A 15967-nucleotide genomic window follows, 5' to 3' on the forward strand; every position below is an offset into this window, starting at 1 on the left:
AGCAGGCTCCCCGCTGAGCAGAGAGCCTGATGTGGGGTTCAATCCCAGGACCCTGAGATCATGACCTGAGCTGAAGGCAGAAGCTTAGCCCACTGAGCCACCCAGCTGCCCACAAAGAAATAAAATCTTAAAAAAAAAAAAAATTAAATCTCCCTATAACCTGCAGTGCATTAACAAATACTTGAGATAGGCAGATTATAACATTCCTCCAGGATCCTGAGTCTTCTTTAACATATGAGAGTCCTTTTAGAACTTCCCTTATCTTTACTTCTCCCAACCAAGCCATTGCTCATAATCCAGAGGCAGCAGAGAGCAGCTGGCAGCAGAGAGAGCAGTTCTTTCTGCCATGGGTTCTGATCCCATGCTTTAATAAAATCACGATTTTCCATTGAAGATGTCTCAAGAACTCTTTCTTGGCCATTGGCTCTGGACCCCACCAACATGACAACATCAGAAAAAACAAACAAACAAACAAACAAACCCACCACCAACAAAAAACAACTACATCAAACATCATTAGTCAATAGGGAAATGTGATACTACTTCATACCCACTAAGATGGCTGTAATAAAAAACACAGATGAGAGGTGTAGAACCCTCATACATGGTTGGTGGGATGTAAAATGTACTGCTATTTTGGAAATCAATTGGAAGTTCCTCCCAAAGTTAAACAATATAGTTTAATAGGTCCATTCCTAGGTATACACCCAAGAGAATTAAAACATGTATCTACCCAAAGATTGTACATGAATGTTTATAGCAGCATTATTTATAATAGTCATAAACTGAAAATAGCCAAATGTCCATGAACTGATGGGTAGAAAAAGAAAATGTGGTCTATTTCTGCTATGGAATATTACTCAGCCATAAAAAAGAATGGAAGTTCTGATACATGCTATATGGATGAATCCCAAATACAAAATGCTGAATGGAAAGAGCCAGATATTAAAGGCCATGTATTGTATAATACTATTTATTTATTTAAGATTTTATTTATTTATTTGACAGACAGAGATCACAAATAGGCAGAGAGGCAGGCAGAGAGAGAGGAGGAAGCAGGCTCCCCGCCGAGCAGAGAGCCCGATGCAGGACTCGATATGAGAGACATGACCTGAGCTGAAGGCAGAGACTTTAACCCACTAAGCCACCCAGGCACCCCTGTATAATACTATTTCCACTAAATATCCAGAGTAGGCAAATGTGTAGAGATACAAAGTAGATTAATAGTTTCCAGGTACTAGGTCTTGGAGAGAATGTAATAGTAATAACTACAAACGGGTATGGGGTTTCCTTTTTAAGGTGATGAAAATGTTCCAGAATTAGATAGTGATTATATAATATATTATATATTTTATATGATATACACATCAGGAAATTGAATATGAACCTAAAGAAACTGAATAACAAAAAACCTTGAAATCATATAGTCATGATGATTATCAAAGAAAAACTAGTACAGAAAACATTTCCTTGAAAACTTGGTGGCTCAGTGGGTTAAGCCGCTGCCTTCGGCTCAGGTTATGATCTCAGGGTCCTGGGATCGAGCCCTGTATCAGGCTCTCTGCTCCACAGGGAGCCTGCTTCCCTCTCTCTCTCTCTCTCTCTCTATGCCTGCCTCTCTGCCTACTTGTGATCTCTGTCTGTCAAATAAATAATTAAAAAAAAAAAACAAAACTTGGTGGTTAATTTCCTTGGCCAAGAAACTCCCTGCCTTAATCTCTAGCTATTTTAGCATAACCACATTCCCATATTAATAATACATATAAGTAGTCTGCAGGTATCCTTAAGCCATTGGCATTTGCCTAGTAAGTCAAACAATATTCCATGGGCTCCAAGTTCATATTAAATTCTGAGTTACCTTCTTAGGTCTTCTAGACAAGGATTCAGATAATCTATGGCAAATGGCCTCTGAGGAAGTCAAAGATAATTCTGGTTTTGAATGACCTAGATAGACTTTTCTCCTAAGCAGCTTTACTTGAATAACTGCCCACCTGTTCAATTCTGCTATCACAGAAAAACTGATCTCTGGGAGTAGAGTTTTTTTTTTTTTTTTTTTTAAAGATTTTATTTATTTATTTGACCGAGGGAGAGAGATCACAAGTAGGCAGAGAGGCAGGCAGAGAGAAAGGAGGAAGCAGGCTCCCCGCGGAGCAGAGAGCTCAACGTGGGGCTTGATCCCAGGACCCTGGGATCACAACCTGAGCTGAAGGCAGAGGCTTTAACCCACTGAGCCACCCAGGCGCCCCTGCAATTTGGTTTTTGATTTCACTTCCAAGGAGATATATTAAATACGGTGAATCTTGTAATAAACTGTCAAAATTCTAGAATTTATTTTTAAATACATTATTTTTGAAATCTTTGGAAGAGTGAGTCTTAGATGACCATATAACTAAGAATTAGTCATCTTTTTTTTAAGATTTTATTTATTATTTATTTATTTGACAGAGACAGCAAGAGAGAGAGCAAGCATAAGCAGGGGAGCAGTAGAGGGAGAGGAGAACCAGGCTCCCCACTGAGCAGGGAGCTGGTTGAGGGGCTTAACCGCAGGATCCTGGAATCATGACCTGAGCTGAAGACAGACGCTTAACTGACTGAGTCACCCAGGTGCCCCTGTAGTGTGCTTTAAAGAAACCTTATCCCAAAACTGCTGACTTTTATTGTGATTATATTATTTTAAATTAAAATATGAAATCCTATCACAAGACTATTCAAGTAAAAGAATAAAGCCCTGATGAAAACAGAAGATCTTGTGAAGGCAACTGACCATACCTGAATATATGTCCCAAGAAACCAGGATATGTTTACCTGTTAATATTTCACCTTCATGTCAAAATACAAGAATAATGGCCACTGAGGGGGGCGCCTGGGTTGCTCAGTTGGTTAAATGCCTGACTTAGCACAGGTGATTTCGGGGTCCTGGGATCAAGCCTCGAATAGGGGTAGTGATAGGCAGGGAGTTTGCTTGGGGATTCTCTTGCTCCCTCTCCTTTTGTCCCTCCCCTGGTTCATGCTCACTCACTCTCTCTCAAATAAATAAACCTTAAAAAAAGAAGAAAAAGAAGAAGAAGGGGAAGAAGAAGAAAAAGGAGAAGAAGAAGAAGAAGAATGGCCATTGGGAATTGCTATGTACCAGACACAGCAAAAGGTACAGTGAGTCACGGACTTCATCTTCCATGAACTACATAAAAGTCTAGAAGAAGGTAGATGTGAACACTTCCCTTGTCTTCCTCCATGATAATACTTACCATGTAATATTGTCAACTACACTGAGAACATCAAGGAGGTTATGAATGGTAGGTCAGAAAGGCTTCAAAAATGATATGTGAGCTAAAACTCAAATGTTCCGTTGAAGCTAGCCAGACATTAGGAAGACCATTTGGAGAAGCACAGAAGTGTGAAGAGGGCTCCTTTTTGGGAAATGGAAGAGATCACTGTTCCCTTTTTGGGAAACAGGGAAAGGCCCCACTCTTTTATGAAGTACCTTCAATATATACAGTTAACTGAGATTGATTCACAGGTCAGAAATGGAGATATCATTCAAATTTAAACTCTTATCCCACTGATTGACATTAATTAATTAATTTTTAAAAATAAATTTTACCTTATGAATAACACAGTTATATGATGTTATGCTTTTTATGTATCAAAAGCATCATTAGATGTAAACATTTCAAATATGCTACAAAAAATGTCTGTTTGGGCATTTCTTCAACTTTTAATTGGAAATGGGAGTATCCCTGGGTTCTCTCAATTTCTGAGAAGCTGTAACTATGAAAGAGTGTGGCCATTTTGAAATAGTAGGAAATGAAATTTGGCTGGAACCCTAGGTAGAGTTAGTGGCTGGAAGAGAACATTGAGGTTAATTGGAATTAGTTTGCTAATGGTCTTGAACACCATGCTAAGGACTCTTAAGTTTGTTTTTTGGGCAATGGGGAGCCTTTGGACATTGTAAACAAAGGAGCATTGTGATATGAGGGAGGCTTTAGGATCATTAGCCATCTCAAGTTAAAAGTGATTTCTGTAATGGTGCCTGGCTGGCTCAGTCAGTAGAGCACGTGACTTTGTTATTAGGGCTGTGAGTTCAAGCCCTACGTTGGACATAGAGCTTACTTTAAAAAATTTAAAAAACCGTGCTATGGTGAGTGCTGTGAAGTGTGTAAACCTCGCGATTCACAGACCTGTACCCCTGGGGATAAAAATATATGTTTATAAAAAATAAAAAAATTTAAAAAAAAGAATACTAAAAAAAAAATTAAAAACCATAAAACGGATTTCTATAAAGCTTTACAGTTAACAAAAGACTTTAACAAAAAAATTTAATTCTCCGATATTATTTAATATATATGATAAATGATCTTTGTTAGCATAAGCATTATCTTTATTTTATGCAAGAGAAAATGCGCAGACAAGTTAGGTGACTTTTTGCTCTCACAGCTATGTATAGGACAGGTCTAGTTCTCAAACCTAGTCCTTCAACTCTTTGGCTCTTAGAGTCTGAAGGAATATTCAAGATAACCTAGGGTGCCTGACTAGCTCAGGAGGGAAAGCATGCAACTCTTGATCTCTGGGTTGTGAGTTCAAGCCCCACATTGGGTGTAGAGATTACTTAAATAAATAAAAAAAACTTAAAAATAAGAGAGAGAGAGAGAGAGAGAGAACGTATTCTACCTTCCTTCACGCTGAAAACAAAACAAAAACAAAAACAGTGTAGTCATCTGTGCCATCCCTGACTTATTATTTAGACTCCATTCATTCATTCATTCATTCATTCATTTTTAAAAAGATTTTATTTATTTACTTGAAAGAGAGAGAATGTGAGAGAACCTGAGAGGGGAAAAGTAAGAGGGAGAAGCAGACTCCCTGCTGAGGAGGGAGCCCGATGCTGGACTTGATCCCAGGACTCCAGGATCATGACCAGAGCCAAAGGCAGCCACCCAACAACTTAGCCACCCAGGCACCCCTGTTATCCAGATTCTTCTATAATATTTCCAGTGTTGGGGAGTTATTACTTCATGAGGCAATGCATTTTTCTTTGCTCTACCAGCTTCAATTATTAAAAGGTGGTATGGTAAAAAGGCTATACACATGAGAGTTGGCTGAGCAAATGTGTGAAAATCAGTTCCCATTTTACTAACTTGGTGAACTTGGCAAACTATTTAATCCTTCCAGACCTCATTTTCTTTATATGTAAAGTAGGATAACCACAGATACCTAATCAGATGGATATTAGAAGAATTGTTGGAGATTACGCATGCAAAAACCTAGGCCAGTAGTTCTCAACCTTAGCAGCACATTAGATTCAGTTGGGGAACTTATTTTTTTAACAGACTAGACTATATTTTTAGAGCCGTTTTAGGTACACCAAAATTGAGGAGAAAGTACAATTTCCTTATACTTCCTGCCCTTTATATGCACAACCTTCCTCACTTTCAATATCCCCAACCAGGGGCGCCTGGGTGGCTCATTTCATTAAGTATCTACCTCCGCTCCGGTCATGGTCTGAGGGTCTAGGCTCAGCCTCACATCAGCCTCCTATTCAGTAGAGAGCCTGCTTCTCCCTCTTCCACTGCCCCTGCTTGTGCTGTCTTTCTGTGTCAAGTAAATAAATAAAAATCTTCATAAATAAATAAAATCTTTAAAAAAAATCCCCACCAGACTGGTATATCTATTGCAATTAATGAATCTGCATTGACATACCACTATCACTTAAAGCCCATGGTTTACATTAGGATTCACCCTTGGTGTACATTCTATAGGTTTTGGCAAATGAAATGTATCATGACACATTTTCATCATTATAGTATCATACAGAATAGTTTCGCTGCCTTAAGAAATCACCTGTATTCTATCTATCCAGCTCTCCCTCCCGTGTAGTCCTAGTAACCACAAATCTTATTTACTGTGTACATAGTTTTGCCTTTTCCAGAATCATTTAGTATGTAGCCTTTTTCGATTTGCTTCTTTCACTTAGTAATATGCATTTAAGGTTCTTCTGTGTCTTTTCATGTTTTAATAGTTCATTTTTTTTTTTTTTTTAAGATTTTACTTATTTATTTGACAGAGAGAGATCATAAGTAGGCAGAGAGGCGGGCAGAGAGATCAGGGGAAGCAGGCTCCTCGTTGAGCAGAGAGCCCGATGCAGGGCTCGATTCCAGGACCCTGGGATCATGACTTGAGCCGAAGGCAGAGGCTTTAATCCACTGAGCTGCCCAGGTACCCCAATAGTTCGTTTCTCTTAGGACTGAATAATAGTCTGTTGTCTGGATGTACCACAGGTTATTATTACTAATCCATCCACCTCCTGAAGGACATCTTGGATATTCCAAATAGGAATAAAGTTGCCATAAACATCCATGTGTATTTTTTTCTTTTTTCATGTGCAGGTTTTTATGTGGACATAAGTTTTCAACTCATTTGAATAAATACCAAGGAGCACAATTTTTGGATCATATGGTAAGTGTATGTTTAGTTGTTTTTTTTTTTTTTTAAGAATTTATTTATTTATTTGAGAGAAAGAGAGAGCAAGAGTGGGGAGTGGAAGAAGGAGAGACCCATGGGAGAGGGAGAGGGTGAGAGACAAGCAGACTCCCCGCTGGATCCCAACTTAGGGCTGATCCCAGGACCCCAAGATCATGACCTGAGATGAAGTCAGAAGCCACAATAACTGAGCCACCCAGGTACCCCTGAATATATTTAGTTTTATAAGTGCCAAACTGTCTTCCAAAGTAGCTATACCATTTTGCATTCCCATAAGCAATGAATGAGAGTTACCTTTGCTCCACATTCTCATCAGCATTTGGTCTTATCATTGTTTTGGATTTTGCCCATTCTAATAGGTGTAGAGTGGTATCATACTGTTTTTTTTCTTTCCTTTTAAAAGATTTTTAAAAACTTATTTATTTGACAGACAGAGACTACAAGTAGGCAGAGAAGCAGGCAGAGAGAGAGAGGAGAGAGCTGAGCAGAGAGCCCAATGCCAGGCTTGATCCCAGGACCCTGGGATCAGGACCTGAGCTGAAGACAGAGGCTTTAACCCACTAAGCCACCCAGGTGCCCTGGTATCATACTGTTTTAATTTGCAGTTCCCTAATGATATGTAATATTGGACATCTCTTCATATACTTATTTGTCATGTCTTTGGTGAGGTATCCGTTTGGATCTGTTGCCCATTTTTAAATTGGATTATTCATTATTTACTGTTAAATTTTAAGAGTTTTTTTTTTTTTTTTAAGATTTTATTTATTTATCAGAGAGAGAGAGAGAGCGAGCACAGGCAGACAGAGGCAGAGGGAGAAGCAGGCTCCCTGCCAAGCAAGGAGCCCGATGCGGGACTCGATCCCAGGACGCTGGGATCATGACCTGAGCCAAAGGCAGCTGCTTAACCAACTGAGCCACCCAGGCGTCCCAAGAGTTTTTTTTTTTTTTAATATTTTACTTATTTATTTGACAGAGAGAGATCACAAGTAGGCAGAGAGACAGACAGAGAGAGAAGGGGAAGCAGGCTCCCTGCTGAGCAGAGAGCCCAATGGGGACTCCATCCCAGAATCCTGGGATCATGACCTGAGCCGAAGACAGAGGCTTTAGCCCACTGAGCCACCCAGGCGTCCCAATAGTTTTTATTTTATTTTTTTTAAGTTTCCACCCAGCTTGAAGAATGCTTTGTTTATTTTCGTAATAGTTTTTATCAGATGTATTTTTGTAAATTTTTCTTCACCTGGGGAGCTTTTAAAATGTCAGATGCCAACGTGGTGCCTGGGTGGCCCAGTTGTTAAGTGGCTGCCTTTGACTCAGGTCATGATCCTGGAATCCAGCCTCACACCAGGCTCCCTGCTCAGTGGAGATTCCGGGTGCCCCCTCAGCTCCGTGCTCGTGCTTTCTCTCTCAAATAAATAAATAAAATCAGAAAGGGAGTGGGGGAGGAAGGGAGGAAGGAAGGAAGGAATAAATATGTCAGATGCCAGGGAGCCTGGGTAGTGCAGTTGGTTGGGTGACTGACTCTTGGTTTCCACTCAGGTCATGGTCTCAGGCTCCCACAGGATTGAGCCCTGATTCAGGCTCTGCACTGAGCAAGGAGTATGCTTGGGAACTTTTCTCCCTGTCCCTCTGCCCCTCCTGTTTGTGCACGCACGCTCAATCTCTCTCTCTCAGATAAATAAATAAATCTTTTTTTTTTTTTTTAAGATTTTATTTATTTATTTGACAGACAGAGATTACAAGTAGGCAGAGAGGCAGGCAGAGGGAGAGGAAGAAGCAGGCTCCCTGCTGAGCAGAGAGCCGGATGTGGGGCTGGATCCCAGGACCCTGGGATCATGACCTGAGCCGAAGGCAGAGGCTTTAACCCACTGAGCCACCCAGGCATCCCTAAATAAATCTTTAAAATGTCAGATGATCAGGCCATATCTCAGACTACTTCAGTCAGAATCTCTAAAGGTAAGATCCAACCATCAGTATTTTTTAAAGTGCTCTAGGAGACTTCAATGTGTAGCCAAGGCTGAGAGTCATCAGCCTGTCAATACAATAATAATAATAATAATAATAATAATATTTAAGTATAATTATAGTACTATTTGTTATTATTGCAGCTAGACTTTATTAGACATTTATCATGTCCTAACACTCTTCTAAATGTATTACAACTATTACTTCACTAAGGGTATTAACTACTTTGACGTATTACCTGTGCGACCTTGGTCTTTCTGAGCCTTGTTTTACTATTCTGTAAGACAAGGATAATAATAGAAACTAAAGCCCTCATTGACTAATTATAGTAAACAAGATAATGCATGTAAAATGTGTATCATATATTAAATATCTAAAAATGTCAGCTATTAATATTATTGTATTATTAGTTCTGCTGTTTTGTGTGGCATTCTCGGTTGGCTCCCTCTTCCATAGGACAGGTCATGAAACAATTGAAGGTAATAGTCATGTTCCCACGTCCTCACTTCTCCAGGCAAAACAGTCCAGTCCATTCAACTGTTTTACCCTCCTTGGGCATGTTGCAGCTTCTCCATGTTAATTAACTGATTCCTAAGCCTAAAACAGTGCTTCAAATGAGGTCAGAGCAGAACAGAGGAGTGTAGTCTTTTTTGCCTTGAGTTAGGAGGGTGGTAACCATCCTAAGCCTCCATTTTGGCTCATGCAGAGTATGCAGTAAACTGAAGTGCTAATTGCTTGTTCCCTAAACTTCGAAGGCAGCTTTTCTTCAATCTTTTAATATATTTTTTCCTTAATATTCAGACTTACTAAAATAATTTTGTTCATTTTGTCTCAGTGCTGCATTCTGTGGCAATATCTTTGAATCTTCATCAGATACTACAACGTATCATCCATACCCTCAAATTTTTTGTTCAGGTCAGTTAGATATGGATGCCTGACTGGCTCAGTTGGTTAAGTGTCTACCTTTGGCTCAGGTCATGATTCCAGAATCCTGGGATCAAGTCCTGCATCAGGCTTCTTGCTCAGCAGGGAACCTGCTTCTCCCTTTGCCTGCTCCCCTGGCTTGTGCTCTCTGACAAATAAATAAATAAAATCTTAAAAAAAAGAAGTTAGATAAAATTGTCCAACAGTACATGGCCAACACAAAGGCCCTGGCATCTTACAAACTTTTCACCAAGGAGTTATTTGTCCATTAAGTAACATTCTCTGGGTATAGTTGTTCAGGTAACCAGGACTTCACCTTACAACTTTATCTAACAACAATAAAATAAAAATTTTAATATTTTTCATTTAAAAAGTGGCAATATGGAGCACCTGGGTGGCTCACTTGGTTAACAGTCTGCCTTCAGCTCGGGTCATGATCCCAGGGTCCTGGGATTGAGCCCTGCATTAGGCTCTTTGCTCAGTGGGAGCCTGCTTCTCCTTCTTCTCTGCCTGCAGATCCCCATGCTCGGCTCTGTTTCTGTCAAGTAAATACATAAAAATCTTAAAAAAAAAAAAAAAAAAGGCAATATTAAGAAAATGAAAATCAAAAGTGAATTTTATAGTACAGAATGAACATATTTATATCTAAGATATTTTAAAAAAATATTTAAAAAGATTTTTTATTGGGCCACTGGGGTGGCTCAGTGGTTAACCAGAGCAGAGGTTAACCAGAGGTTAAGCCTCTGCCTTTGACTCAGGTCATGATCCCAGGGTCCGAGCCCCACCTCAGGCTCTCCGCTCAGCAGGGAGCCTGCTTCCTCCTTTCTCTCTGCCTGCCTCTTTGCCTACTTGTGATCTCTCTCTCTCTCTGTCAAATAAACAAATAAATAAATAGAAAGATTTTTATTTATTTCTTTGAGAGAGCGCAAAAGTGTGCAAAAGTGCACACATGAAGTACGGGAGGAGCAGGGGCAGAGGGAGAGGGAGAAGCAGACTCCCTGGAGAGTAGGGAACCCCACCTGGAGCATGTTGTGTTGTTCAACACAGGGCTGGATGCCAGGACCCAGATCATAACCTGAGGTGAAGGCAGATGCATAACCAACTAAGCACCTTGAACCTAAGATTTTAAAGGAATTCTTGTCAAACGCCTTCTTGAAATTCACTTACTTCAACTATGGCATCCCAATAATAACATTTAGAGAAGTTGTATGAGGGATATATATATATAGGAACTCTTAATTTTATTTGCAACTTTTTTTTTTAATGTCTAAGCTTATTTCAAAATTAAAAGTTAAAAAACAAGACGGTAAGTTTAGCTTAAGGTGACTAATCCTTGGGGCTTAGGGCTCTCTGCTCAGTGGAGTCTGCTTCTCCCTCTGCCTGTTTCTCCCTCTGCTGGCTTCTCCCTCTGCCTGCTGTTCCCCCTGCTCGTGCTCTCTCATTCACTCTCGCTCTATCTTCAGTAAATAAAAATCTTTAAAAAAAATAAAGAATAAAAAAGAATTGAAGTTAATATTTAAATTCTGATATATCTTTTTAAAAATAATTGTTAGATTTATTGGCCCTTCCTTCCTCCACCATTGGAGGATTTCAGCAACCTCCCAGCTGTTTTGTCTTCGTAGCTCCTTTTAGCCTTCCATCAATCTTTCTAAGACTCTAATTATTCTCATCAGTGTTTAAATCCAAAACTTGTTACTTATCTAAGCCTAAATTCTGCAGCTGGCATTCAAGGCCCTGCTTGCTCCAGTTCCCACCTTCTCCCCACTTCATTGCTTAATGCAGAATCTTTGCTTGGGGCACAGTTCCTCTTTCCTTTGTCAAACAATACCAGACTTTGGCTGTATTCGTCCCCCTCCCTTGCACTGTCCATATTCCACCCATTCTTCAAAGTCCAGAAAGACCTTCCTCCTTGAAGATTTTATTGGCAGCTCCACGTCATAGTCATATCTCCCAAACAATTACTGTCATGTGTTGTAGCTGTGACAAGATAGTAGAATCCTCTACCCTTTTCTCTTGATTTGAACTGTTAACGGGAGACCTAGGGACCATGGCCTGTGACAATGGGATCTGTGCCTATATGTATTTGAAGTGTAAATCTGTAATTTCCAAAATACTGGTTCTTCCAGCATGTGAAGATTGCTTAAAGGAACACAACTCAAATACTATTATGTAATATTCATTTTTGGTCATGAAAGATGAAAAGGGGAGAGTACAGTGAGAGTGACTGAGGTATGGGTTTCCTTATCTCAGAAACCAAGGGATTCGTTTCTTTATTTAAAAAAAGCTATATTGGGGCGCCTGGATGGCTCAGTGGGTTAAATAAAGCCTCTGCCTTCGGCTCAGGTCCTGGTCCCAGGGTGTTGAGATCGAGCCCTGCATCGGGGTCTCTGCTCAGCAGGGAGCCCACTTCCCTCTCTCTCTCTGCCTGCCTCTCTGCCTTCTTGTGACCTCTGTCAAATAAATAAATAAAATCTTAAAACAAAAAAAAAAGCTATTCACATTTCCAATGAACTACATCCTAAAAATCTCCAAATAGGTCTTATAAGAAGACTCATTTTATTTTTAAAGGGTGTGAAACACAAAACGTTTGACGGGAATAACCACGGATGTACTCGAGACCACAACCCACAGGAAAAAGAGTCAAAAGCACACTCTTAGCGGTGCTGCTTACCGGGACGTCACTGGGCCTGAATTTACGCTTTTTATGGAGCCTCAGTTCTCTTATCACTGCAATGGAGATACTGCTGGAAAATATGTACTTCCCAGGGTTGTGGGGAAAGGTCTTCCTTCTGGTGAACTGCGGGCGGCTTGACTCCTAAGACCCCACGGTGGTGCTTTTGCTCCTGCGACGCACTTCCGTGCGCGAGTAAGGCTGCCCCGCGGGGAGGAGAGGAGCTGGCGGCGCAGTACGGGCCGCCAGGCGGCGGGGGGCTCGGCAAGGACAGGCTGGCCACAGCTATGACGTGTAGCGTGGGGGCCTAACAGCAGCAGCACGCTAAGTGTGTAGGCACGGTGCAAAACAGGCTGAGCGTGCGTGCACCAGTGTGCGGGGGTGTTGGGAGCGGGTGCACGACAGAAAAGCGACAGCTGACAGGGGAGTCTGAGGCCCGCAGGGCCAGAGCGTCCTGGTACCGAGGGCCACGCGTCCGGCCGCCGGGTTTCCCAGGTTGGGGCTACCACGCCGCCGGCCGACCGGTCTCAGCAGCGCCCCACCTGGCGGCCGGTGGGGTCGCTGCCGGGAGAGTCGATTTGCTCCGCCTCCGCCGAGCTCGGCTGCCCTCCGCAGCTTCCCCGCCCCGCTCTCGCCCGACCCTCCTCCCTTCCCCCTCCAGGATCGCGATGGACGCGGCCACCCCTCGCTGCTGCCGGCAGCACCGCGCGGGCCTCTGAGCTGCGGGCCTGAGGAGCCGCGTGCCGGGGACCGGACGTGCGCTGGTTGCTGCCGGTCGGGGGAACCTCTCGCTTCCCTGTTACCAGGTCCCGGCGGAGGAAGGGGAGGGACAAGGCGCGGCTTTTCCTGTGCCGCTTGCCCGGCTCGACCTGCGCGGCCTGCGGCTTCCTGGTAACTCGAGGGCCGCGGCCGGGCCTGGCTCTGCCCGCGGCCTGCTCGGAGCTGGACCGGAGCGGTTTGGGACGACAAGCCCGGGTAAGAGCTTGAAGGACGGGGAGACGGAAGAACCTCAGGCGGTCGGAAGGGCCCGGCCTGGGGGCCGGGATCCCGGATGCCCGGCAGAGTGCGGAGAGCGAGACCCCGGCTCCGGGTGAGGTCGGCTGGGCTGCTTGCCGACTAACCCGCTTAGCCCCTTTGTTCCCCTCCCTCGGCCCTGCCCGCGGCTGGGCCCGGCTTGCTCGAGCCGGAGCCTGGCTTGGCCGAGCCGGAGCCCAAGGCGGGCCCCCCTTGCCCTTGAGAAAGGTTCGCCTCCCCGTCGGGCCAGGGACGTCCCCCCGAGCCTCGAAGTTCCGGACGCCGCTCCCGAGAGCCCCTCCGCCCTGCTCGGCCCGGCGGCCTGCTCTGGGCACTGAGGCTTGCTGCCTCTCCTCCAGAACTTCCCCCTCCTAGACACAGGTAGCTAACTTAGCAGGGTTTGGTGCCAAGAAACCAGAGCGCGGTGCCTGCGCCTCCCGGCGCGGGGCTCGGCTGGGCCCGGAGTGTTGGGTCATCCCTCTGGCCGCCGCCGTTGGGTGCCCACCGGGACCCGTGGCTGGATTCACACACTTGCAGCTGGGTTACCTGGGATCCAAAGCTGTCCTTCCGTCAGGGAGCCTACGGGCTTTTGTAATGACTTGACTCTTGGGGTTGCTTCTCTATTTTGTATTATAATTTTTTAGCCAACTGCCTCATTCTGTGAGAATGGGGAAAGAGGGCCATAGAGTGGCCTGTATTCGGATCCGTAAGGTGTTAGTCCATTGCATTTACTTTTAGCATTTCTTTTTTAAACTTTTAAGAGTTGCCAAGACTGCCAGAATTCTTAACCACGCCTTTATTCATAGATACAACTTGTATCTAATTATTGTTTGTATGTGGACGTCTTAAGAAGCAGTAGGTAAATTGGGAATTCAGCAGAATTTGTGGAATTGGGAGATCATTTTAAAGCAGAAACTTAATTTGGAGGGGGAGTGGACACAGTGCTTAGAATCTCAAAATACTGAATGTAACACTTATCTGAAGATCAGTTTTGAGTGAAGGAGGGGGGAAGAACTTTGTTGGAAAAAAAAAAGAACCTTTAGTAAGGTGTTCTTTGCCTTTTGGCACCGACATTGGTGACAGCAGTAGTGGGATCTAAAGTTTGACTGTGTTTGACAGAGACAGCTCTGGTTTCCAGTTAAGTAGCAACCTAATCAGCTTATACTCTAATGCAAAACTGGTTTTTATTTAGTATGATACATGAACTTTAAAGAAATAAAGCTGAAAAACTGCATTAAAGTACTCTCTCAAACATACTTACAAGTCTTTTCTAATTCCTAGGAGAACACCAGGAACATTTGGTTTTAGCTGATGTAAAAAAAATTTTTAAACCCTAGCTGATCAGTCCTGGATATTTATTTACTTATTTATTATTATTATTATTATTATTATTATTTTAAAAGATTTTATTTATTTGACAGAGAGAAATCACAAATAGATGGAGAGGCAGGCAGAGAGAGAGAGGGAAGCAGGCTCCCTGCTGAGCAGAGAGCCCGATGGGGGACTCCATCCCAGGACCCCGAGATCATGACCTGAGCCGAAGGCAGCGGCTTAACCCACTGAGCCACCCAGGCGCCCAGTCCTGGATATTTAAAGGACTTTTTCTTTTTTCCTTTTTTAATTTAAGCAAAGAGGCTTTTAAAAAACCATGGCAGATGTGGATCCTGATACATTGCTGGAGTGGCTGCAGATGGGACAGGGAGATGAAAGGGACATGCAACTAATAGCCCTGGAACAGCTATGCATGCTGCTTTTGATGTCTGACAACGTGGATCGTTGTTTTGAAACGTAAGTACATCCCTTCGTCCTCTTCTTTTGGGGTTGCTGTGGTGACATCTGTTTTCAGCCATTTGCTGACTTCAGTTTGTGTAGACTTTTCTCTAGTGAGTTTTAAATTTATCTTTTTAGAAGTGTCTGCAGTTTTGTATTTATACTTTTCTGAGAAATCGACATTGGTAGGTGAAGTAATTCCTGTAATGATAATAGTGATGACACAAATGTATGTTTGTTGAATGAATGGAATTAGGGAATACTAAATTTAACCCATAGCTTGCTTGATTCATTTTCAAAATACATTATGAACTGGGAAAATACAAATACTTCTTTAAAGGGACCTGTTTCTGTACCAAGAAATTAACTTGAAATAAACATGATACAGAAGATGATGAACAGTTTTCAGATCCCCCTTTCTTCATTAGTATTAACTCATATGACATCGTACTTTCCTTAAAGCAAATGATTGCTTTGTAAATTTGAGTTTGGAGGGTATAAATCGGATGTTACTCATAATAGCATATTTTTGAAATAGTAGAAACAGATTTTGAAATTTGGAGTTTAAACAATTTATTCAGAGGTTTAATGTAGAATTTGTGTGAATTCTACATTAAAGAATTAAAGAATTGTGAAAATGTAAAAGAATTCATTACTAGATTGGCTATTAATGCTGTTTTTCCTCTTACATGATTACTTGCCTGGTTAGATTAACCATTCTTCTGAATACTTTTACTGTTTATTTTATATTACTTATTTACAATTTTGAATTCTGATAGTTAATGAAAACTCAGATTTCTGTATTTTGATGCCATTTTGAGATAATTAGAAAATGTTTGAGATGTTGACTTAAAACTTTGTATAATTATCTTAATTTCTTTGAGGTGGCAATAAAAGCTGTTATAAAATTGACAAAGTATTTTTTTTTCTTTAAGATTATTTATTAGAGAGAGAGTATGCGCTCGAGTATGAGTGGATGGTGGTGGGAGAGAAGCAGAGGGAGAAGCTGAGCAGGGAAACCCATCATGGGGCTTGATTCAAGCCCAGGACCTGGGGATGGTGAGCCAAAGGCAGCTGCTTAATGGATTGAGCCATGCAGGCGCCTCTAAATTGACAAAGCATTTTTTAATTGTCTTCATTTTTGAATGA

The 15967-nt window shown here is 42.2% G+C and overlaps 2 protein-coding genes across 20 annotated transcripts in view; one reads left to right on the forward strand and one right to left on the reverse strand.

Moving 5' to 3' along the window:
* Window positions 1–14122, reverse strand: part of LOC309866588 (uncharacterized protein) — a gene marked incomplete at its 5' end in the record, with an annotated part of 65740 nt that extends 51618 nt beyond the window's left edge. Inside the window, 3 exons of the mRNA XM_082734422.1 lie at window positions 12123–13066; window positions 13156–13419; window positions 14117–14122. Coding sequence (XP_082590548.1) covers window positions 12359–13066; window positions 13156–13419; window positions 14117–14122 — 978 coding nt within the window. The 3' untranslated portion in view covers window positions 12123–12358. The remainder of the gene's footprint in view (window positions 1–12122; window positions 13067–13155; window positions 13420–14116) is intronic.
* The window catches only part of HECTD1 (HECT domain E3 ubiquitin protein ligase 1), a 99808-nt gene continuing 96469 nt past the window's right edge, over window positions 12629–15967 (forward strand). For 6 of the 19 annotated variants that reach the window (XM_082737881.1, XM_082737872.1, XM_082737873.1 and 3 more), the window contains exons 1-2: window positions 12694–13009; window positions 14676–14836. In XM_082737881.1, coding sequence (XP_082594007.1) covers window positions 14697–14836 — 140 coding nt within the window. In that variant the 5' untranslated portion in view covers window positions 12694–13009; window positions 14676–14696. Of the gene's footprint in view, window positions 13010–14675; window positions 14837–15967 lie in introns of all 19 variants that reach the window. The other 13 variants (XM_082737869.1, XM_082737870.1, XM_082737883.1 and 10 more) reach the window with 6 other exon arrangements.

Source organism: Mustela nivalis, assembly GCF_964662115.1.
Source record: "Mustela nivalis genome assembly, chromosome: 6".
Classification (NCBI taxonomy): domain Eukaryota; kingdom Metazoa; phylum Chordata; class Mammalia; order Carnivora; family Mustelidae; genus Mustela; species Mustela nivalis.